This window comes from Danio rerio, chromosome 19 (genome assembly GCF_049306965.1).
Source record: "Danio rerio strain Tuebingen ecotype United States chromosome 19, GRCz12tu, whole genome shotgun sequence".
Taxonomy (NCBI): Eukaryota; Metazoa; Chordata; class Actinopteri; order Cypriniformes; family Danionidae; genus Danio; species Danio rerio.
In genome coordinates this window covers 818,150-843,974 of record NC_133194.1, presented here as the reverse complement: position 1 = coordinate 843,974, position 25,825 = coordinate 818,150, and the positions used below count along the sequence as shown (strand labels likewise).

The 25,825-nt window shown below is 39.1% G+C and overlaps 1 protein-coding gene across 1 annotated transcript; it reads left to right on the top strand.

Annotated features, from left to right (window-relative positions):
- The first annotated feature begins 5,541 nt into the window (after window positions 1-5,541).
- On the top strand, window positions 5,542-19,459 carry slc6a19a.1 (solute carrier family 6 member 19a, tandem duplicate 1). Its single transcript, NM_001098178.1, has 12 exons — window positions 5,542-5,835; window positions 7,688-7,828; window positions 9,092-9,229; window positions 9,504-9,685; window positions 9,817-9,927; window positions 9,999-10,111; window positions 10,214-10,342; window positions 12,837-12,993; window positions 14,821-15,025; window positions 15,327-15,486; window positions 15,573-15,735; window positions 17,343-19,459. Exons 1-12 carry the CDS (start codon window positions 5,637-5,639, stop codon window positions 17,532-17,534), a joined length of 1,890 nt encoding a protein of 629 aa, NP_001091648.1. The 5' UTR covers window positions 5,542-5,636; the 3' UTR covers window positions 17,535-19,459.
- The last annotated feature ends 6,366 nt before the right edge of the window (window positions 19,460-25,825 follow it).

Below are 25,825 nucleotides of genomic sequence, written 5' to 3'. Positions count from 1 at the left end.
GCTCTATATATTGCAATTCATTTTTCTTTCCAGAATTGTGACTTTATCATATTTGTGAGTTTAATTAATTTATTGTTATTCTTATTTATTATTATTAAATTTACAAATCTGAGTGCATCCCAATTCTGCTAACGCTCAAAAAATAGCAATCGCAATTTTTTAGGCAAATAAGTATATATTTACATTTTTTCTACTCAGAATTGCAACTTTTGTTTTTAGTTATTTAAATATAATTTATTTACATTATAATATACATATAATTGGGGCGGCACGGTGGTGCAGTGGGTAGCACGTTCACCTCACAGCAAGAAGGATGCTGGTTTGAGTCTCGGCTGGGTCAGTTGGTGTTTCTGTGTGGAGTTTGCATGTTCTCCCCGTGTTGGCATGGGTTTCCTCCGGGTGCTCCGGTTTCCCCCACAGTCCAAACACATGCGCTATAGGGGAACTGATCAACTAAACTGGCCATAGTGTATAAGTGTGAATGAGTGTGTATGGGTGTTTTCCAGTGATGGGTTGCAGCTGGAAGGGCATCCGCTGTGTAAAACATATGCTGGATAAGTTGGCGGTTCATTCCACTGTGGCGACCCCAGATTAATAAAGGGACTAAGCCGAAAAGAAAATGAATGAGTGCATAAATATAATTAATGTTGATTTTACAGTTTATGGTTTACAGCAGGGGTGGCCAACCCTGTTCCAGGAGATCTACCATCCTGCAGATTTCAGATGCAACCCATATCAAACACACCTGTCTTATCAAGAGCTGTTCAGACCTCATGACCTGGTTCAGGTGTGTTTGATCAGGGTAGGAGCTGAACTCTGCAGGATGGTTGAGCACCCCTAGTTTATAGGCAATTCTTTGCTCACACTTTTTTCCTTTTTCTAGGAATGCACTTGAGAGTTGAGGAATTATTCAATGACATTATTAGGGGAAAAAGTCAGAATTGTGAGATTTGCATTTTTAAAAAAATCTTTTATTCCATATCAGAAAAAAACCTCCATAAACCGTATGCATACAATATAAACAGAGCTCCAAGGTGATCATTTACTGATGGATGCATGCACAACAAACTTACCTCATGAGTTTTCTTTTGTAAAAATAATGTAATCTTGTTCTATATAAGTTAATATTTGTGTAAAATAAACATCTGAAGGATGTACATGTTTAATCTTGAAGTATCCCATACATTTCGAAATAAGAACTGTTGAGGATAAAAACACAATAAAGCCCTGGGCTTGTTTCCATTGCGGTCCTCGCCGCTAAATAAAACACAGTATTGCTTCAAAATACAGATGATGCCTTCATTCATTCATCTTTCTTTTAGGCTTAGTCCCACTATTAATCACCACAGCAGAATGAACCGCCAACTTATCCAGCATATGTCTTGTGCAGCGGATGGCCTTCCAGCTGCAACCCTATTCACAATCAAGTAACATATAAAATAAAACATCCTCGTCCACCATGCAAACTAATTATCCTCATCAAACAACCATATTTTGATGGCTTTTTTCAACCTCCTTAAGTCTTTTATTTCCTTGATTGATTTTGGTCATTTGTTTCACATGATTGCACTTGTACATAATTAACACTAGACTTCTAAATTTAAAGAAACATCAGTGTTCATATGCAGTATTGCGAATTATTCGCTCTCCTGTATTTTCTTTCGCCAAATTTCTGTTTAACAGAGAGCAGATTTCTTCAACACATTTCTAATCATAATAGTGTTAATAACTCATCTCTAATAACTGATTTATTTTCTCATCATCATGATGACAGCACATAATATTAGACTAGATATTCTTCAAGACACTAGTGTTCAGCTTAAAGTGACATGTAAAGGCTTCACTAGGGTAATTAGGGTAAAGTTAGGGTAATTAGGCAAGTCATTGTATAACAGTGGTTTGTTCTGGAGACAATCCAACACTAATATTGCTGAAGGGGCGAATAATATTGAGCTTATAATGGCTTTAAATAATTAAAAACTGCTTCGGTTGACCATGTTTTGACTGTTTTAAATAATTAGATTAGATTCAACTTTATTGTCATTACACATGTACAAGTACAATGCAACGAAAGTGCAGTTTAGGTCTAACCAGCAGTGCAACAGCAGCAAGTGCAGGATACAGGAATGAGTTATAAAGTGCAGTTATAGAAAACTATGGTGATATTTACAGATGGATGTACTATCAACATTATATACAGGTTGGATAAGCTATGAACAGATTTACAATATATGAATATATGTGCAGGTTGCTATTAATAATCAGTAGTATGCAGATAAATAAGCATGATTACAAGTGTATATGTAACAATATATGAATATATGTGCAGGTTGCTATTAATAATCAGTAGTATGCAGATAAATAAGCATGATTACAAGTGTATATGTATAGTGGGTGTGTACATAATTACAAATGCCCATATGCAGTGGGTATGCACAGTTCAATACGTAAACAATGGTTTACACACATCCTGTTGCACTGCAACACTTGACTTTGGTTTTATTGTAAAAAAGAAAACAGGAAAGCGTGCTAAATGAGGATTTGAAATATTTTATGGCATACTTAGTATTCAAAAATGTTTAACTTTGACTATTTTTTTTATAATAAATTGGTCTTACACTTCATATTCGGAGATTTATCATAGTATATGCATTACTTCTGGTACTTTTTCCATAAACCGACATCTCAACCATTTGGTAGAGGCTGATATTTTAGAAATTATGGGATGGGTTGAATAAAAAAAATGCATTGACAATGTTAACTAGTGGCATTAGGAGTTAAGAAACGCTTTCCAAACATTTTTTTCTTGGTGGGGTAGTTAAAGGGTTAAATGGGTTTAAAAAATTAAAAACTGCTTTTATTTTTTAACATTTAAATAAAATATAAATATATATATATTTTTTTTTATTCCTGAATCTGTTCAACATCATCTGGAAAATATTTGCAGAAATTCACAGAATGGCGAATAATCTTGACTTCATCTGCATAACATCTTCTAATCATTCGAGGAGGATGTAATTGTAGATGTGTGATAACGTGTTTTATGATCTGCTTTTGTTCTTAACAATGTGGCCTTTGTAATAATAAAATAAATTTGCAGGTTTGATCATTTGTGTTTATCTGCAGTAAAGATATCCGCTCTGAGCCGATAACAGGGTACGTTCTGTCCAGCATATCAGAACACTGTAATATTTCATACAATAAATCATGCAGGAGGAAGAGCTGTAAAAATATCACTCACAATCCCCACATCATCAATATTTACTCAGAGCAATCCCGCACTCGATGAGCTCAAACACTGGCACAATTAAACACGTATAACACGAGAAAAATAATCCATTAGAATGTTTGATTCCATAAAAAAGGATAAACAATATAAATAATTAACAGCAAAAGAAATTGTACGTATTTTCAGATTTTGTTTATAGTTGTATGTAGTTAAACTTCTCTCACTTCAGTTAATTGGTGCCGAAATTTTACTCATTTCATTTAGTTTAATGCATTCATTCATCTTCCTTCAGTTTAGTCCCTTTATTTATCAGGGCTCGCCACAGCGGAATGAACCGCCAACTTATCCAGATTGTTTTACACAGCGGATGCCCTTCTAGCTGCAACCCAGTACTGGGAAACACCCATACACACTCATTTACACACACAGTCATACACTACAGCCAGCTTAGTTGATCAATTCCAGCTGACCGCTTACCTCCGTGTGGACGGCTTTCCCGCTGCAACCAGTTTGTCCAGTAGCTCGTCATGTACGTTGGTGGAATTGAGAGGAGTTGACCAAGACGATGGGGTTTGAGTCTGGTTTCAGAAAGCGGGTCAGACAAAAACAGAATCCAAAAACTAAAATAAACAAGAAAATAACAGAGTGAGAGTGTGGTGAAATCTGAAAACATGGTAAAAATCCAACCCAAGCTCATTGTGAAAATGTAGCCCCACGGACGTTTCTGGAGACCGCGATTTGCGTGGCCGGAGGTATGTATGGCTGCATTTAGTTTTTTCAAGTGAACGCTACGGGGTGGTGTGACGCCGCTCCTCTTCACGCTCGCTGGCTGACGGCTCACCTCCTCCATGTGGAGGGCTTTCCTGCCGCAACCAGTTTGTCTGGTAAGCTTGTAGTGTTACGTTGGCGGAGAGGAGGCCCGGAGGAGGAGGAGCTGGCCGCGTTCGACAACCGGGTTCGAGTCCGGGGAAGAGCGATTCCAGAAATCAGGTAAGACAAAAAAACAGAATACAAAAAAATAAAGCGAATGAGTTCATATTGGGGTGAGAATGCGGTGAAATCCGAAAACGCGGACGAGGGCTTTTCTTTTCTGGACGGCTTTCGTAAATCGTCGCTTGGGTTTAGGGAAGAAGGAGGAGGAGGAGGGTGGCCGGGTGGAGCGATTGGCCGGCCGCCCAGTCAATCATTCTGTCATTCATTTAGTCAGTCAGTCACTCGGACAAACGGTCGCTCGAAAGCTCAACGGCAAGCATAGCGTGGGCGCAAATGGCGCACACACGGAGAGGCGTTTGAGATGCGAAAAAGCGCACACAGCGGCCTCTCGCGGATTCGCGAAAACAAAAACTGCACAAATACGTACCTCCCGGGACATATTTCGTGGCCTCCAGAAACGTCTGCGGGGTTTCCAGAATGAGCCTGGCTTGTACAAATTAGACGAGGGTTTTTTTTCTGCATTGCTGTTGTAAAGTGCTGGTTGGGTTTGGTGGGTTAGTCGATTGGTCAGTCAGTCAGTCAGTCAGTCAACAGCAGCCTCTAGTGGATTTACGTGAGAACAGCAGGCTTGAACAGCACTCAGGAGAGAAATTTGAGAATGAAAAGCGCACACAGTGGCCTCTCATGGATTCACCAAAACAAAAACTGCAAAAATATGTACCCCTGGGACGTATTTCACGGTATCCAGAAATGTATATAGAGGTACGTTTTCAGAATGAGTCTGGGTTGAAAATATGGTAATTCCAGATTTTTCCAATATCCCTAATTCAAGTATACAGATATTTGTTAAACCAATTTCCAAGACTTTTCCAAAACTTTGTGGGTTTTTCCAAAACTTTTCCAGGCCTGGAAATGCCATGTCGAAATTCCAAGACTTTTCCAGGTTTTCCGTGACCGTATGAGCCCGGTATCTTAGTGTCCGCTGATGCTGAGTGCTGCAATCATGATACTTTGGGTTTTTAAAAATGATTAATATAAATGAATGCCAAATGTGAAACTGTCGGATGTCTCTGTGGGTGTACACTGCAGATAAAATCTCCATACAGGGACAAATGAAGTTAACTAACTAATGAACTAACTAGAACAAATATAACTAATAAACTAACTAATGCATTACACATTAACTAGCATCATCCAGCCTTTACTTTCAAATGTGAAAAATTGTCAGACATTGTAAATGTCCTTATTTGTAAAAAGTGCCATCAGCTAATAAACCGTCGGCATGTTAAAACGGCATCTGATTTGTTTGACCAGCAGAAATCATCCAATCATTACGGAGCATTACACATTAACCAGCATTAGTGCTTTATCTTGCTGACGAAACACTTCAGACGTCCCGGGACAGAGGAGGAGTATTAAAGGTCTGTCCATCAGTGTGAGCTCACACACTCTCTCTCTCACACACACACTCACCATGAAGCTGAAGCTGCCGAACCCGGGTCTGGAGCAGCGGATCCCGTCTCACAGTGAGCTGGAGAAGCTGGAGCTGCAGGAGGCTGGAGAGCGGCCCAAGTGGGACAACAAAGCCCAGTACATGCTCACCTGTGTGGGCTTCTGTGTGGGGCTCGGGAACGTCTGGAGGTTTCCTTACCTGTGCCAGAGCCATGGTGGAGGTACAACACACACACTATACACACATTTATACACACACACACCTGTGTGGGGCTTGGGAATGTCTGGAGGTTTACTTACCTGTGCCAGAGACATGGAGGAGGTACAACCCCAAATCAGAAAACACTGGGAGAGTATGGAAATCACACATAAATGAAGAAAGTCGTGATTTCTAAATGTACTTATATATATTGTTCACACTGTAATCATTTGCAGACTATATGAACATGACATATTTGATGTTGTGTCTGGTCAGCTTCAATTCATTTGTAAATCTTCCTCCTTTTCTGTCGCTCAGACCTGCAACACAGAAACAGGAATCAGGGCAGTCATCAGGTAAACTGCTGGAATAATGATGTGATGTGTGGATAACGGGGATGACCCCTTGCTTTGCCTTGGAAAAGATCACCTATTAATTAAAAAACAAAATTCATGTATTTTGGTCAATTTGGAAAATATTCTATGACTGTTTGGAGAATCTAGATGGTGACTCTTATCTTGAACTGGCAGTATATAGATTAGTATATAGGTATATAAGTATATAGATCAGACAAATATGTTATTTTACATATTATTTAACATTAATATTGTTTTTTTTTTCTTTTAAAGTGTGTTAAATTATTTTAATCTATATTATTCTTGCTGTATTTTAGTTTTTTTTTGTATTATTTATTTTAATTTAATTTGTTTATTAGTTTTATTTGTTTGCTAAACTGAAAAATAAACCTTTGTCAATTTGTTTGACTGTTTAAAATAAAATTTGTTGTTCAAAAAAAAAAATCATGTGACGTGACACAGGTGATGTCAGCAGGTGATGGTGATGATGATCTGCTCATCAAGAAAGCTCTAGTCTTTCAGGATGAGTCGAGGATCGCCAGATTGACAACACACACGAGAGAAAATGGCTGAAATGTGTAAACACACAGAGAAAGAGAGGAAGACATGTGGAGATTTCACCTTCAACAGTGCACAAATGCCAGTGGAAACTGTACTGTGCCAAAAGGAAGCCCTAGGTTAACAGTGTCCAGAAGCGCAGTCTGGGCTCGGAGGCATCTGGAATGGAGCATCGCACAGTGGAGACGTGTCCTGTGCTCAGATGAAACATGTTTCAGGTGTTTTAGGAGGAACGTGTGCTCCTGACCAAAGAAGAAAAGGATCATCCAGACTGTCACCAGCAACACGTCTAAAAGCCCGGCTCTGTCCTGGTCTGGGGTTGTGTCGGTGCTCTTGGTGAAGGTGACCTGCTCTTCTGTGATGCTCCATTAATGCTGAACAGCACACAGAGATTCTGGAGCTCAACATGCTGCCTTCTGCTCCAGGGACGACTATTCAGAGTCCAACAAGTCAATGCAGAACCACATTACAGAGAAGAGGAGACAGACACTGGACTGGCCTGTCTGCAGTCCCGACCTGTCTCCGATAGAGAGTGTGTGGAGCTTTTTAAAGCTCAAAATGCAACAATGAAGACCTCGTCCTGTTGTTCACCTTGACACTTGTTTGCAGGAAGAATGGGACAGAATTACACCTGAAACACTTGCTGTCTTCAGCCCCTCAACACCTTTAAAGTGTTGTGAACAGGAATGGCAGCATTACACAGCGGGAAATGCTTCACTGATACTACAGTTTTTGACATGTGTTGCGAGAAACAAACTTGGAACATGTGTTTATTTTGGAAAAATCACGAGGAACACTGAATAATGTTGGTTGTGTTGTCAAAGTACATTTAGAAATCACTACTTTCTTACACACACACTACAAACACACCTCTGCCAGAGCTATAGAGGATGTACAACACAGTATACACACTCTGGTGCAGCTGAATGTGTGTGTGTGTGTGTGTGTGTTGTGTTTCAGGAGCGTTTATGATCCCGTTCCTCATCCTGCTGGTTCTGGAGGGCGTCCCGCTGCTGCATCTGGAGTTCGCCATCGGGCAGAGACTGAGGAGCGGCAGTGTCGGAGTGTGGAGGTCCATCAGCCCCTATCTGACAGGAGTCGGTGAGACACACACACACATCTTAGAGAGGACATTACATAGACTTCCATAGTATTTAATCAGGTTAATGATGGTGTCTAGTTTAGCTCTACACCCACCCTCAGAGAACAAACAACTGCATACAGCCAGATACTAATAATACACGTCCTGATTGGCTGAACATGGCTGATTCAGAAACACTTTTAATTAGTGACTATAAAATCTCTGGCACACACACACACTCTCTCTCTCTCTCTCTCTCTCTCTCTCTCTCTCTCTCACACACACACACACACACACACATGCTATACAAACTCTCACACACAATATACTGTATTTACTCACTCACTGACACACACACAAACTATACAAACTCACACACACACTCTCTCTCACACACATACATACACATACACACACACACACACTATAAAATCTCACACACACATACTCTCTTTCTCACACACACACACACACACTATACAAACTCTCACACACACACACACACACACTCTCTCTCACACACATACATACATACACACACACACACACACACACACACACACACACACACATACACACACACACACACACACACACTATAAAATCTCACACACACATACTCTCTCTCTCACACACACACACACTATACAAACTCACACACACAGACACAAACACGCACACACATACTATACAAACTCACGCACACACACTTTCTCACACACACACACACACACACACGCTATACAAACTCTCACACACAATATACTGTACTTACTCACTCACTGACACACACACACACACACACACAAACTATACAAACTCACACACACACACATACACACAAACTATATATACAAACTCACACACACACACACTACACAAACTCACACACACACACACGCTATACAAACTCTCACACATGGTATACAGTACATATTCACTCACTGACACACACACACGCAAGCACACTCTCTCTCTCTCTCACACACACACACACACACACGCACACTCTCTCTCTCACACACACACACACACACACAATATACAAACTCTCACACACGATATACTGTACTTATTCACTCACTGACACACACACACACACACACACACGGACACACACACACTTTACAGACTCTCACAAACATGGTATACACATTTACTCTCACACACACTCTCTCTCTCAGACATACACTCCTCTCCTCCTCATTGGTGTGTATATGTGTGTGCTCAGGTATCGCCTCTATGTCTTCTCATCATCAGTGTGTGTGTGTGTGTGTGTTCAGGCATCGCCTCTATGCTGGCCTCCTTCATCGTGGGCATGTATTATAACACCATCATGGCGTGGGTGATGTGGTACCTGTTCAACTCTCTGCAGGAGCCGCTGCCCTGGAGCCAGTGCCCCGTCAACCTCAACCGTACAGGTATACACACACACACACACACACACAGTTATACACACACTTCACCAGCAACTTAAAAAAAAAAAAAAAGTTTAAGTAGTAAAATTATTCATTTATTTTCCTTCAACTTAGTCCCTAATTTTGCCACAGCGGAATGAACCGCCAACTACTCTGGCATATGTTTTACGCAGTGGATGCCCTTCCAGTTGTAACCCAGTACTGGGAAACACCCATACATTAGTAGCTAAATTACTCCAATTGAAACGGATGTGTGTGTGTGTGTGTGTGTGTGTAGGTCTGGTGTCGGAGTGTGAGCGCAGTTCTCCGGTGGATTATTTCTGGTACCGGGAGACTCTGAACACGTCGACTGCTATCGAGGACTCTGGCGCTCTGCAGTGGTGGCTGGTGCTCTGCCTGCTCTGCGCCTGGACCTTCCTCTACATCTGCTGCATCAGGGGCATCGAGACCACCGGCAAGGTCAACACACACACACACACACACACAAGCTGTTATGTCTGAGCATCTCCAAAATGCCTTCAAGTATCTGATGAAGGTATAACAGAATTAATAGGTAGCATTAAACGTGTATGATCCTCCTGTGTGTGCAGGCCGTGTACATCACCTCCACCCTGCCCTATGTAGTGCTCACGATCTTCCTGATCAGAGCTCTGACTCTTAAAGGCTCGGTGAACGGGATCAAGTTCCTCTTCACTCCAGATGTAAGTACACCAGTATTCGCCTCATGTGTGTATCCGCCGTGTCTAACAAGCTCCTCTGTTTCCCTGTGCAGGTGAATGAGCTGATGAACCCCTCCACCTGGCTGGATGCAGGAGCTCAGGTGCTCTTCTCCTTCTCGCTGGCCTTTGGAGGGCTGATCTCCTTCTCCAGCTACAACTCTGTGCAGTGAGTACTCCAGTACATCACACTACCTCAGAACCACAGATCAGAAAAGGTCAGGACACTATGGAAAACCGTTGTGAACTTCATAATGCATTATTCCCTCAGCAATAACTGCGAGCAGGACGCCGTCACCATCTCCATCATCAACGGACTGACATCAGTGTACTCCGCCACCGTCATTTACTCCATCATCGGCTTCAGAGCCACGGAGAACTATGACATATGTTTGGACAGGTACAGTTTTATATTACTAATAAACTACTACTGTTCACAAAAGAATAATATTACAAAAGCAAACGTTAGCTGATCAGATTAGATGTGAAAGGCTTGATGAATTTGGACTGCAATACCTACTTCAACCACTAGGTGTGAATCCTACATACTGCACCTGTATATTCGAATAATATGGCACAATTTGGCTGATTTTACTGTATTTTAAATTAAAATACAAAAATAAGCCTTGATGTTTTAAACTTAATTATGAGAAAGCCCAGGCTGTTGGTGATTAAAGTAACCTGCATTTGCTGTTTTTTAAATGAGTAAATAAAACAAATATTACAAATAAAAACATTTGCTGATTCACTTAGTGTACAGCTTGATCGTCAGGCATGCTTGCTTCTTTTTGTGTCGTCAATCTGGCAACCTGTGTGTGCGTCGGGTCGTCTTTGAAGGGACCAATCCAATATTTTGAATTTGGACTGCAATACCTACTTCAACCACTGGGTGTCAATCCTACATACTGCACCTTTAAATTCAAATACTATTACACGATTTTGCTGTATTTTTTTAAGTTTAAATAATTGCAGCCTTGACACCTTAAAATAATCACTAGAGATCTTACTGACCTCAGACTATTTTAGGGATTAAAGTAACCTGCAGTATGTTTAAGAAATAAAACGTTGTATTAATTATTTAAATATATATATATATATATATATATATATATATATATATATATATATATATATATATATATATATATATATATATTAATTAGCAAACATGCCCTCTCTTATTTGTTTCGTCAATCTGGCAAAATTTGTGTGAGTCAAGTTGTCATCATCAGGTGAAAAAAATCTCAAATATATTATATAAAAATATAAAAATATATTAATTAAAAAAACATACCCTCTCTTATTTGTGTTGTCAATCTGGCAACATGTGTTTGCGTCAAGTTGTCGTCGTCAGGTGAAAAAAACCCAATCAAATATTCTGAATTTGGACTGCAATACCTAGTTCAACCACAAGGTGCAAATCTACATACTTTACATTAAAATAATACTACACAGTTTTGCTGCTTTTAATTAAATATATGCAGCCTTGATACTTTCAAAATAATTGTTAAAAAACCCTGGCTATTAGTGATTAAAGTAACCTGCAGTATGTTAGAAAAATCCACACGAGTTGTTTTTTATTTGGCAAATTAGACAAATATTACTAACAAAAACATTAGCTGATCAGCTAATGTGTAATGCTCGATCATGAGACAGGCTAGCTTCTTTTTTTGTCATCAATCTGGCAACTTACCTGTGCGTCGAATCATCATTATAGGGGTTGGGTGACAAAAACCCATCCAATATTTTGAATTTGGACTGCAATACCTATTTAAACCACTAGGTTGAATCCCACATCACCTTTATATTTAAATAATATCGCAAATCTGGCTGATTTCATTGTATTTGTAATTAAACAAATGCAGCCTTGATGTTTTAAACTTAATTATGAGAAAGCCCAGGCTGTTGATGATTAAAGTAACCTGCATTTGCTGCAAGAGCAGTTTTTTTTATTAGCAAATAAAACAAATATTACAAATAAAATCATTCGCTGATTCACTTACAGTGTAAAGCTTGATCGACAGGGACGCTTGCGTTTTTTGTGTTGTCAATCTGGCAACCTGTGTGTGCGTCAAGTCGTCTTCGAAGGGGCCAATCTAATATTTAGAATTTGGACTGTAATTTTGCTGCTTTTATTGTATTTTTAAGTTAAAAAAAATGCAGCCTTGACACTATAAAGATAATTACTGTAGATAGTCAAGTTGTCATTATGAGGTGAAAAAAAAATCGAAAATATATTATTAAAATATATATAAAAATATATTAATTGTCACCCAAGGGGTTGGGTGACAAAACCCCTTCCAATATTTTGAATTTGGACTGCAATACCTATTTAAACCACTAGGTTGAATCCCACATACTTCACCTTTATATTTAAATAATATCGCAAATCTGGCTGATTTTATTGTATTTGTAAACAAATGCAGCCTTGATGTTTTAAACTTAATTATGAGAAAGCCCGGGCTGTTGGTGATTAAAGTAACCTGCATTTGCTGCATGAGCTGTTTTTTTATTAGCAAATGAAACAAATATTACAAATAAAATCATTCGCTGATTCACTTACAGTGTAAAGCTTGATCGACAGGGACGCTTGCGTTTTTTGTGTTGTCAATCTGGCAACCTGTGTGTGCGTCAAGTCGTCTTCGATGGTGCAGAGTGAAAAAAAAAACCAATCCAATATTTTGAATTTACACTGCAATATCTACTTCAACCACTAGGTGTCAACCCTACATTCAACCCTACATACTGCACCTTTAAATTCAAATAATATCGCACAATTTGGCTGATTTTACTGTATTTTTAATTAAACAAATGCAGCCTTGACACTTTCAAAATAATCAGGAGAAAGGCTGTTGCTGATTGAAGTAACCTGCAGTATGTGTGTGTGTTCACAGTAATATTCTGTCTCTGCTGAACGCGTTTGACCTGCCGGAGGGAAGCATCACGGAGAATAACTACACGGTGGCTCTTCAGCAGCTCAACATCAGCAGACCAGACATCATTCAGGAGCTGCAGCTGAAAACCTGCGACATGCAGACGCTGCTGAGTGAGGTACTGCAGATCAGCTCAGGATAAATAATAAACACTGATGTTGAGTTGTGATGCTCGGATAGTAGCTAGAAGGCAAAGGGTCGCTGCTATCACCACAAAGCCACACTCATTCACTGAACAACTCAGTGTCTCTGTTCTCACATGAAGAATGAGGGAAATCACGTTGCAAGATGGTTCCGAGTTTTCCCGAGTATAACTAGTCCACTATCTTGACTCATAAACACCTGGTCCTTTTACTGAGATATCAAAATTCATGTGGCTCAAATTCGGCCCACACCAGACACTCGCAACCGGCCCACATACCGCATGAAATGATGGCACTAGGGTGGCCCACTACTGTTTGCCAGATCTGGGCCACAATTAAGCCACAGCAATACCACAAATTCAGCCAAATGAACCAGAACTGACCCTATTCTAGGCAACAGTTTGCTTTTATTCTGGCCCAGATCCGGCCCACACCAGACACTTACATCTGGACCACATGCTGAATAGAATGATGGCCCTAGGGCGGTCCAATCCTGTTTGTCAGATCTGGGATACAAATAAGCCAAGGCAATACCACATATTAGCCAGAATTCAACCAAATGAACCAGAACTGACCCTATTCTGGGCCACAGTTTGCTTTATTCTGGCCCAGATCTAGCCAATTACTTTTAATAATGAATTAAACATTGATAAACAGTTACAGCGGCCCAAAAGAAAATGTATATTAAGAGGTTCAGGGCTATGAGCCCAACTAAAGCAAACCCATTTCTCCATGGTGGTGACTTCAGTCTATGTGGTCCACGTATGTTTTAAGATAACTGGGGCACATTTTCCATATCTTCTCTGGGCCACTATAGGCTAACGGCGGCATTATCCAGAGCTTATTGGCCTGAATATTCACCAAAAGTGGCCCACATTTGTTTTAAGATAACTGGGGCACATTTGCTATATCTCCTCTGGGCCGCTTTAGGCTCACAGCCACATTAGCCAGAGCTAACTGTGCCGAATATATGCCAAATGCGGCCCACATTTGTTTTAGGATAACTGGGCCCTATTTGCAATATCTTCTCTGGGCCACTATAGGCTCTAATCCACATTAGCCAGCGCTAACTGTGCCGAATATTCGCCAAAAGTGGCCCACGTTTGTTTTAAGATAACTGGGCCAAATTGTCCATATCTTCTCTGGGCCACTATAGGCTAACGGCGGCATTAAAAGTGGCCCACATATTTTAAAAAAAAAACCTGAGCCACATTTGCCAAACCTTCACTGGGCCACATTAGGCTCACAGCCACAATAGCCAGAGCTAACTGTACCAGATATTTGCCAAAAGTGGCCCACATGTGTCTTAAGATAACTGGGCCACATTTGCATCTACTTATGTGAGCCACTTTGGGTTTAGACCCAGATTACCCTTAAATGACTAGGCCACTATTTTGCCAACTGTGGCCCACATTTCTCCTCTGTCATTTGGGCCAAATGTATCATTTTCCACATGGGCCACATTAGGCTCACATTCAGATTACTTTTGCCATAAGTGCCAAATCTTTGCCTTAAATGGCCCATATATGAATGTGAATCTTTGCCCCCCCCTTTGCCATTGACCAGGTGGGCCACTTCAGGCTCACATTCATTTTATCTGGGCCGAAGGAAGACCACCAGTGCAGCAAAACTGCCTAAAGTGGCCCACATTCATAAGCCATCTGGGTCCAGAATGACACCTTTGAAAGACTCTTCAGTGAAGTGTTCAGCTTTTGTTTCTGCTTTAAAACAGTAATCATGGTGAAAAGTGCCATACATATAACCCTGAACTGAATTTAACAGTGCTGTCGTGTGTTTGTCAGGGTGTTGAGGGAACGGGTCTGGCGTTTATCGTCTTCACTGAGGCCATCACTAAGATGCCGGTGTCTCCTCTGTGGTCGGTGCTGTTCTTCATCATGCTCTTCTGCCTCGGGTTGTCCACCATGTTCGGGAATATTGAGGGTGTTGTGGTGCCGCTGCAGGACCTGAACCTGCTGCCCAAGAGATGGCCTAAAGAAGTGTTCACTGGTAAACACTCCCAACCAGACCAGATTATTAACCCTTGTGGATTTTTTAACAAAGCAAGGACATTTTTCACAGTATTTCCTATTATATATATATATTTGTTATTATTATTTCTTTTAGTTTGCTGGAATAAAAGCAGTTTTTTATATTTGGAACTATTTATTTTTAATTAAATTAGTTTTATTACCTTATTTTTTGCAGAACAAACACTGTTGTACAATGACTTGCTTAATAACCCTCGTTAACCTAGTTAAGCTGAACACTAGTATCTCGCAGTGTAACTAGTATAATATTGTGTTTTCAGGTCTTACGTGTGTGGTGTCCTTCCTGACGGCGCTGGTGTTTGTCCAGTCCTCTGGTAATTACTGGTTAGCTCTGTTTGATGGCTTTGCCGGCTCCATTCCTCTGCTGGTCATCGCTCTCTGTGAGCTGATCGCTGTGGTTTACGTCTATGGGATTGACAGGTAAGAGTCAGCATGACATCACAGTGGTTTGTTTCCTACATGTTCCTGGACGTATGGTGCATTGACATCCTCTTTCAATCTCTCAGGTTTAATGAAGATATTAAGTTCATGGTGGGACACAAACCCAACATTTTCTGGCAGATCAGCTGGCGGTTCCTCAGTCCTGTCATCTTACTGGTCATCCTGATTTTCTACTTCATCACGACAGTCAGCAAACAGCTGACCTACAACGTCTGGGACCCTCAATCGGTAAATGACTGTCTAGATCTTCCCTTACACTAGTCAATCATTTCAGAACGCTCCGCCACAGGTTAAACCATGTGCAAAAAAAAGTTAGCTAATTTTTAGTAAGCTTAGGTAGCTCATCCGCATCACCAGTAACTCCTCCCCTTCATCATTAGCTCCTCCCCTTCACCAGTAACTCCTCCCCTTCATCATTAGCTCCTCCCCTTCACCAGTAACTCCTCCTCTTCATCAGTAGCTCATCCGCATTACCAGTAACTCCTCCCCTTCATCAGTAGCTCCTCCACTTCACCAGTAACTCCTCCCCTTCATCAGTAGCTCCTCCACTTCACCAGTAACTCCTCCCCTTCATCAGTAGCTCCTCCACTTCACCAGTAACTCCTCCCCTTCATCAGTAGCTCCTCCCCTTCACCAGTAACTCCTCCCCTTCATCAGTAGCTCCTCCACTTCACCAGTTACTCCTCCCCTTCATCAGTAGCTCCTCCACTTCACCAGTAACTCCTCCCCTTCATTGGCAGCTTCTGGTCTTCAACCTTAACCCCTCCCCTTTTTATGTAGCTCCTCCCCTTTACCAGTAATTCCTCCCCATCATCAGTAGCTCCTCCCCCTCACTGATAGCACCTCCTCTTCACCAGTAAGCCCTCCCCTTCAACGGTAGCTCCTCTCCTTTACCAGTAACTCCTCCCCTTCATCAGTAGCTCCTCCACTTCACCAGTAACTCCTCCCCTTCATCAGTAGCTCCTCCACTTCACCAGTAACTCCTCCCCTTCATTGGCAGCTTCTGGTCTTCAACCTTAACCCCTCCCCTTTTTATGTAGCTCCTCCCCTTTACCAGTAATTCCTCCCCATCATCAGTAGCTCCTCCCCCTCACTGATAGCACCTCCTCTTCACCAGTAAGCCCTCCCCTTCAACGGTAGCTCCTCTCCTTTACCAGTAACTCCTCCCCTTCATCAGTAGCTCCTCCACTTCACCAGTAACTCCTCCCCTTCATCAGTAGCTCCTCCACTCCACCAGTAACTCCTCCCCTTCGTCGGCAGCTTCTGGTCTTCAACCTTAACCCCTCCCCTTTTTATGTAGCTCCTCCCCTTTACCAGTAATTCCTCCCCATCATCAGTAGCTCCTCCCTCTCACTGATAGCACCTCCCTCTTCACCAGTAACTCCTCCTCTTCATCAGTAGCCCCTCTCCTTTACCAGTAACTCTTCCTCTTCACCAGTATCTCCTCCCCTTCCTCTTTAGCTTCTCCCCTTCACCAGTAATTCTTCCTCTTCATCAATAACTCCTCCCTCTCATCAGTAGCCCCTCCCCTTTACCAGTAACTCCTACTATTCATCAGTAACTCCTCCCCTTAAACAGTAACTCATCCTCCTCATAAGTAACTCCTCTTCTTCATCAGTAACTCCTCCCCTTCTGAAGTAGCTCCTCCTCATAATCAGTAGCTCCACCTCTTCATCATGGAGTATCGTGTACAAAGAGTTCCACATTCCACATGTATGTTTAACAGCATCATCATGGTATTTAAAGTGCACTGATTGGTTTCTATTTAATTTATACTACAAGATGAGGATGTGACCTGTTGTTTTGCGAAGGTAAATCTCTGTGTCTGTCTGCAGGCTGATTTCCCGACTCTTAAAGAGGTGGATTACCCAAACTGGATCAGTGTGGTGATCTTCGTTCTGGCCGGCGTCCCCAGTCTCTGCATCCCCGGAGTGGCCATCGGCCGAGCGCTCTGGAGGTGCTGTACCAGAAGAAAACACAAGAGCATTTCAGAAAAGCAGCAAATGAGTGTCAACACAATCGCATAAATACAGTGCGGAATTATTTAATAACACGATGTGGACACTATATGATACACTCGCCTTTCTGTCCTGTATATAATGTACAATCGATAACGTTTGTTATTTAGAGTTGGGAGTTATTTATATGTGTCATGTTAGGTTTGCAACATAGGCTCATACTGGAAGTGTAGCCCTGTATACATTTCTGGAGATCACGAATTATGTATCCAGAGGTGCGTATGGCTGCATTTCATTTTAAAACGAATGCTACGGTGTGGTATGACGCTGGTCATTTTCACGCTTACCAGCTGACCTCTTACCCCGGTATAGACGGTTTTCCTGCCAGTTTGTCTGGTAGCTCGCCATGAACTTTGGCGGACTTGAGGAGCAGAGAGGAGTTGACCATGGCGATAGGGTTGGAGTCCGGTGAAGAACGGTTCCAGAAAGCAGGTAGGACAAAAAGAAAGGCTAAAAGATAAAATAAACAAGTAAATAGCAGCGTGAGAATGTGGTCAAATCTGAACACATGGTTTAAGTAAATGTTTACAGTTGTTATTTGTTTAATATTTACCTGTCCGTGTCTGTTTCGTCTGTCTTCCTGGTTGCTCTTCCATCAGCCGGTCAGACAGAGCGCCTCCTAGAGGCCTGGCTGTAGTGCAGAGTTCCCTGTGGAGCACTCCAGAGCAACCGGAAGGCGAGTCGGGCGGGGCTTCACCTTTAAAAGGCAGCCCCAAACGCCAATTCGACGTCAGTTAACCTGGCAAGCGAGCAAACTACTGAGGTGCCGTGAGCAATTTGTGACCTGTCTGTGTAGAGTTGAAGTCAGCATTATTGTCTGCGCAATAGCCTAGGGGTTAGTGCGCTGACATATGGTGCAGTAGCAGGTCAGAGTGTCCCGAGTTCGAATCCTGGCTCGAGAACATTTCCCTACCCTCTCTCTCTCCAACTTCGCTTCCTGTCTAAATACTGTCCTATCTAAAAAAAAAAAAGCTGAAAATAAATCTTTAAAAAAAGTCAGAATTATTCGCCCCCCCTCCATTTATTTTATCCCCCCAATTTCTATTTAACTGAGAGCAGATTTTTTCAAGACTTTTCTAATCATAATAGTGTTAATAACTCATCTCTAATAACTGATTTATTTCCTCTTTGTCATGATGACAGTAAATAATATTAGACTAGATGGGTTAATAATTCTGTCTTCAACTGTATATTAGCGTGATTGACATTATAGAGTTTGTTTGCTGTTTATTTGTTCTTTTATTTTTGGTTATTTGGTTAATTTGCTGGGTTTTTGGGTTATTTTGGTTTTCACTCTCGTACACTGTAAATAAATTGTTGTGCCATCACTTTTGTGGAGGTTTTTCTTGTTTTACCATATTTTGAGAAGCCACTACAAGCCATCCTGGTTCGTCAACCTCACACGAAGGCTTTTCTTTTTCTGGATTGCTTTTGAAAACACTATTGGTTGGGTTTAGGGAAGGAGAAGGGTAGGTCAGCCAGTCAGTGGACAGCGGCCTCTGATGTATTTACATGAAAACAGCAGGCTTGATTGGCACTTCCAAGAGAAATTTCAGATCTGAAAAAGCGTACACAGCGCCCTCTGGTGGATTCGTGAAAACTAAAACTACAAAAAGTAGCTCATGGGATGAATTTGGCGCTCTCCAAAAATGTATATAGGGGTATATTTTCAGAATGAGCCTGGGTTTTAGGTTTGAGATATACAGTAGTCAACATTTGGATGAAAACCCTTCTACAAAGTTGTCCTAAAACACTTATTTTTGTCTTAGAACAAACTTTATTATTATTATTATTATCCACTATCAAATGTTGACTACTATATATGATCCTGACCACTTTAAGTGGAGAGAAAATATATATATATATATGTATCATTATTTTTTGTATTCTGTTATTTCATGACTTTTCCTAATTAAATAAGGTATTTTCAGAAATGTGTTTTATCATTATTATTATTATTATACTCACACAACCACTGAGCCACCATGCCACCAGCCCTAATTTTCAATAGAGTAATTTTTAAAGGTCTTTTAATATTTGATTTTTAAATAAAATTAATTCTAACTATAAAAAAAAATATTTGAATTATTTATATTAATATTACATTCTAATTAAAAGCCTTTAGTTGTTAATTATAGTTAACAGTTATGTTTAGAAAAATATTTAAAAATGCTTTATTTTACCTGATTAATGTAAATGTTTATTAATGTTTTTACATAAAAAATATTGATTTTATTTTGCCTTTAATTGAATGAGTTAATTCACTGATAACAGCAATAGTAAAATAAATTGTGTGTGTGCTTACAAAAATATTCCATTTTAAGAATATTTAATTTTTATTCCACATTAATCATCTTACTAATAATAATACAAATATATTTTACTACATTTAAAGCATTTATTGTAATATAATGTAAGCCACATTTGAAGTGTTTTTTTTATTTGTGTTTATTTTTTTAATTATAATTAATTAATTTATTTTTATATTAATTCTTTGATTTATCAGGGAGCGTACTGAATGCTTAATTCTGATTGGCTGATGAGCTTTTAACACCTTTAACTTTGCATTATTTTCTAACAATTCATCAATTATTCCTGGCATGTGTCGTCTGTATAATTTCCCACAGGTGCTGTATAATTAATTCAAGAAACCTTGAACAGTTTGTCCTTAAGATTGTACAGCTCTTATCTATCATTGTTAAATTAATAGCTGTCTGTTCTGCCTTTGTTCTAATAGAGATTGACTGGTGTGTTTCCCTGTGTGATGCACTTTCGGTCAGGATACTCATTTTACAGTCTGCTGGAACCATCATTAATTTATCTTATCTAATGGAAACACACTGCACAATTCAATCACAGAGGGTTACAGATACTAATGCAGTTCTGAAGCATCCCGACAGCTGATATTACAGCTAATACAGAGTAAAACTGACACTTCACATTTCTGTTATCTCATTGGTAACACTACATATATACAGTAACATATAATCTCATTGACAACACTACATATGGTGACTAAAGCAGGCTGTTTTAGTTAACCTTAATTAATGCAACAGCTAACATGAACAAACAATGAACAACACATTTATTACACAATATGTTCATGTTAGTTAATGACAATTTAGTTGCTCATAGTTCGCTAACTCACAGTGCATTAACTAATGTTAACAAGCATGGCGTAGGACGTTAATAATTCATTAGTAAATGAACAATGATTGACAAATGCTGTACATCATATTGTTCATTGTTAGTTCATGTTAGTAAATACATTAACTAATGAAACCTTATAGTAAAGAGTGTTGATTAATAATATTGTCTAAAATCTACAATAACTTGCTTAAACATTTCTCTTCAGAGCCAATATCTGAATAAATGTAGGTCTAATAATTTTGCATGTAATTATTAATAGTTACTTTAAGCAAATATGCAAAAAAAAAAAAAATATATATATATATATATATATATATCACCAGAATACTTGTGATCAATTCATTCATTGATTTTCCTTCGGCTTAGTCCCTTATTTATTATGGGTCGCCACTGTGGGATGAACCGCCAACTTTTCTAGCATATGTTTTACACAGCGGATGCCCTTCCAGACGCAATCCACTACTGGAAAACACCCATACATACTCATTCACACACAGTCATACACTACGGCCAGTGTAGTTGATCAGTTACCCTATAGCGCATGTGTTTGGACTTTGGGGGAAACCGGAGCACCCGGAGGAAACCCATGCCAACACGGGGAGAACATGCAAACTGACCTAGCCAGGAGTCAAACCGGTGGCCTTCTTTCTGAGGCCACAATGCTAACCTCTGAGCCACCGTGCCACCCTTTGTGATAGATTATGGGAATTATTATTTATTTTTAAAAAGTCACGTTTGATGGTATCATAAGTATTAAAAAAAAGAAATCTCACAGTCACCAGCTGGTGGCGCTATTGCACAACACTGAACATGTCGTGATGCTTCAGATATGTTCATGGAGACATTTCTAGCAGATTTTATGCTACCTCATAGATTAATTTTAGGTTAATCAGGGAAGTCATTGAATAACAGTTCTGGAGTCAATTAAAAAAAACAAACTAATTCTTAAGGAAGCTAATAATACAGACCTTAAAATGTGTGTATATATATATATACATACCTTAAAAACTACCTTAATTCCAACCAAACTAAAAAAAGACCTTATACAGAAGAAGAATTATAATAATAAACACTGTAAAAATGTCCTTGCTATATTAAACATCACTTCTGGTATATTAAACTGTCAGAAATAAAGGTACGCGAGCTGTCACTGGGGTGGCACTTTTTCAAAAGGTACACATTTGGTACCTCAAAAGTATTTATTAGTACCTAAACATTTTAAGAGGAACACTTTTGTTCTTTTTAGGTACTAGTTTGTACCCTTTGGTTATTAATATGGATCTTTCCAGTACAAGTTTGTACCTTTCGAAAAGGTATACCACCCCAGTGACAGCTCACGTACCTTTATTTCTGACAGTGTGGAAAAGAAATTAATATTTCACAGGAGACTGAATAGTTAAACACACACACTGTGAAGTCAAATAAACTATTTAATTTCTCCTGTGCTCCTAAAGAGATGTCCCCATTCAGGGTATTTCTGGATTAAAAGCAAAACACTGAACATCGCTGTAAAATCAGCAAAATATTAATGAACTGTAGGTCACAGATCACGGCTAACCAATGGTTCAACTATTGACTGAAAATACTTTGCACTGTATTCTTATCTTATCAGGGGTTCACCCTATTGTTATTGTTAGACTCAACATTCTGCAGTATAGCTGATCAGGCAGAGTGATGCGTCAGGTGTAGAGACTTCAGACTCTGAGGTGTGGTGGAAAAATCCTCACGAATAAACGTCACAGAGGCTCGTCCCAATCGATCAAAAGTACAAAAACTAAACTGCTCATTGTAGACTCGGGTGTCGGGAAGCATGGGAAACTTGTTCTCAAGGTGAACAAGACACATGCACTGGATTTAATCACGGTCAATTGTTCAGTTTTAGAATGCTTAGTAAAATTAGTTCAACTGAAACCAAAGCCAAGCAGACAGAATCACTGAAGCTTCAAACTGTATCAATCAATATACTCACATTCACATATTGTTATGTGCGTGTTGGACTATCAACTCATGTATTAGACAAAAAAAAAAGATCACAGTGACTTCTCTCAATGCACCAAACTGCATTTCACTGACTCAGATTTGCTCCAGTTGATCAGGGAGTGACCATTTGGTTCACTTTTGTTTCTCATTGGATAGAAGCTGCTTTATTCGCAATATTTAATGCAAATTTTCAGCTTCTTCCAGTATGTTTGGATGGAAACACAGCCAAGGAATCAATCAATAATAATAAAAAAATTGATTTATGTTCATGTTTTTTCCTTCACTTTCGTCAATTGGTGAAGCTTTGTTCACTGGCTTGCTTGGTTTGGGACTTGTGGAGCTGAGCATGGATGGATTTGCTCTTCAGTGTTTGGACTTCAGTGAAAATTAAACCAAACTGAGCTAAACTGAAACTCTGAACACTGGACTAACACTGTTTCACTTCACTAGAGGTTCAATGTTAAGCTGCTTCAACACAATCTACGTTGTAAGAGCGCTATAGAGAAATAAACATGACATTTATTGAACTGAATGTTGACAAAAATTAGAAAATTGAATATTTTCACTCAAACTTGTGCATGTGTGATCTGTAGCTGCGAGACTTGGCCACTTGGTGGCGCAATAACAAGAAAAAAACAAACATGAAAACAGCTGTAATTATTTAACTCTAACTCAGAGACATTAAATTGGATACAAGCTGTCTTTCTTTAAAATGGCATGTAAACCACTGTGGACATTGGCATCTCTTGGGAAACATGCTCATGATGCACCAATAATTTTAAGCACTGATTACACAAGGTTAAAATGGGCCAATTGGAATAAAAATTGGTGCAAATGTTTAACTCATGATGCTAGACGTCTGTGAGAAACCTGGAAAAATTTTGATCTTAAAAATGAAAGAAACGCAAATTTTATTCCTTGTATTTCACACAACATTCATATCTCCTATTGACAAGCTCCGCCTCCAAAACCACTGCAGTCAATCAAGATGTTTTTGTTTAATATTTGACATTAATTATATAAAAACTACCTTAACAAAACTAGTGTTAGTACAAGCTGTTGCTTTACAACAGAAAATGACATTTAAACACACATTAATCAGCTATTTAAAACGGGATTATTTCACTATGTAAATGCGTTCGTGAGCGTCAGAGAAAACTTTGAACTTCTGCATTTCAGTTTATGTAAACATTATATATGCATGCGCGCAATAAAAAGTGTAAATAATGATAAAGATTGTGTTATTGTGGCTCTAATGAGCGCTGGGTCTCCTTCATTCGACAGACAGTAGAGATTATACTCTACAATCAGATAAGAAACATCACCGAGCTCACGAAACAGCTATCAGTGACTCATCACAACACATCAAAGTCTACAGCGGATGATGTCATGCACCTGGCAACCGCATCAGCCGGATTCTCATTCATATTCATGAGAAGTGTGTTTGTTTTGCGCTGATCTGCTTCTGTGAATTCACTTTCACTATGATTAACCTCGCTCTGCTAATTCACATAGACTTCGCATTTATGAGCTGCTTATATTAAAATCTGGTTCTTATTTTGTTGCAAACAGACACAAAAGAACAATAAAAACACATTTTTAAGAACATTTTGGTCTAAACAATAATCACAAACCTGCGACTTTCATTATATTCAAAAAGCAGGAAAGTAAAATAAATAAAATAAAAGTAATGTTATGCTGTAGAAAGACTGAATTTACACTGTTATTTGTAATTATAACTTCATAACTAAATATTTAGCCATTGTCCTTACCATTTATTTAATAGATTTATAATGATATAATATATATATATATTTAGCCAAGCATCACGGTAGGGCACTGGGTAGCACAATTGGCATTTCTGTATAGAGTTTGCATGTTCTCCCCGTGTTGCTGTAAGTTTCCAAACACATGCTCTATACTGTAGGTGTATTGGATAAGCTAAATTGGCCATAGTATATGTGTGTGTGTGTGAATAAGTTTGTATGGGTGTTTCCCAGTACTGGGTTACAGCTGGAATCTTCTGTGTAAAACATATGCTGGATAAGTTGGTGGTTCATTCCGCTGTGGCGACCCCTGATTAATAAAGGGACTGAGCTGAAAAGAAAATGAATGAATGAATATTTAGCCATTGGTTTTGGGCAGTTTAATAAGATTTTGTGGCGTCACTATAATTTTTAATAATGGTATTTTATTTATTTGGAACTACATCAAATATTTTCTTTATATTTAATATTTATTTTCAGTGTTTTGTCATAATAACAAATGTCTTAATATGTACTGGTTAAAAATCAGGAATATTCCACCAAATATTGAGTTTGTAACTCTTCTGAAGTTAAGCACTGCTATTTTGTTGTCAATAAGTGAATATAAATTTCTATAGAAGTCAATTTGCAGAAACACACTCGCAGAAACAAAAACAATGGTCCCAACGTATTTCTTGTTTTACATGTTTAATTTCTACAGCTTCCGGGAATCCAAAAAGAGCCACAATATTGATAAATAATGCTATTATAACTGTTTTATTATGAAGTTATGATTGAATTTCCTTGTTACAGTTATGAAATAGTTTGATAACGAGCAGGAAATGTCCATGGGCAAAATACAAATATAAACATATGTAAACATTATAGACATAATGTATATATTTAATTTATTTTCTAAAAAAATGTTAATTGTTTAAATTGTGATGTTTTTATTGCATTTATTTACTTTATTGCCTTTTTATTGTACAATATTTAGCTGATTAACATGGGCCAAAATTGCATTGTGGTAACTAATAAAGCAAATGGTATGGTGCTGTATTAATAAAATGATGAATATAACTATTGATTTTGTTATGTAATATGTATAATATTTAGCTGATTAATATGCTGGTGTTTAGTGGTGATGTCTCTGAAGATTTTCCTTACTAATAACCGTGATGACGTCTCGCAGCTGCTGAAGATTTTCTTTGCTCCTCATCTCCTGAAAGGACTTTTGTTTATAGCGAATGGAATAAAAATATAATGAGGACAATAAAATGTTAACTGGCGTAACCTTTGCATCCGCAGTGCTCTGTGTTTTTACAGTTAAATCCTGGATTTGAGTCGGAGTTATCCATTAAACTGCATTTTAAACAAAAGCATAAATGATACACACCATCACACCCCCTGGGTTTAGTTAGGAGT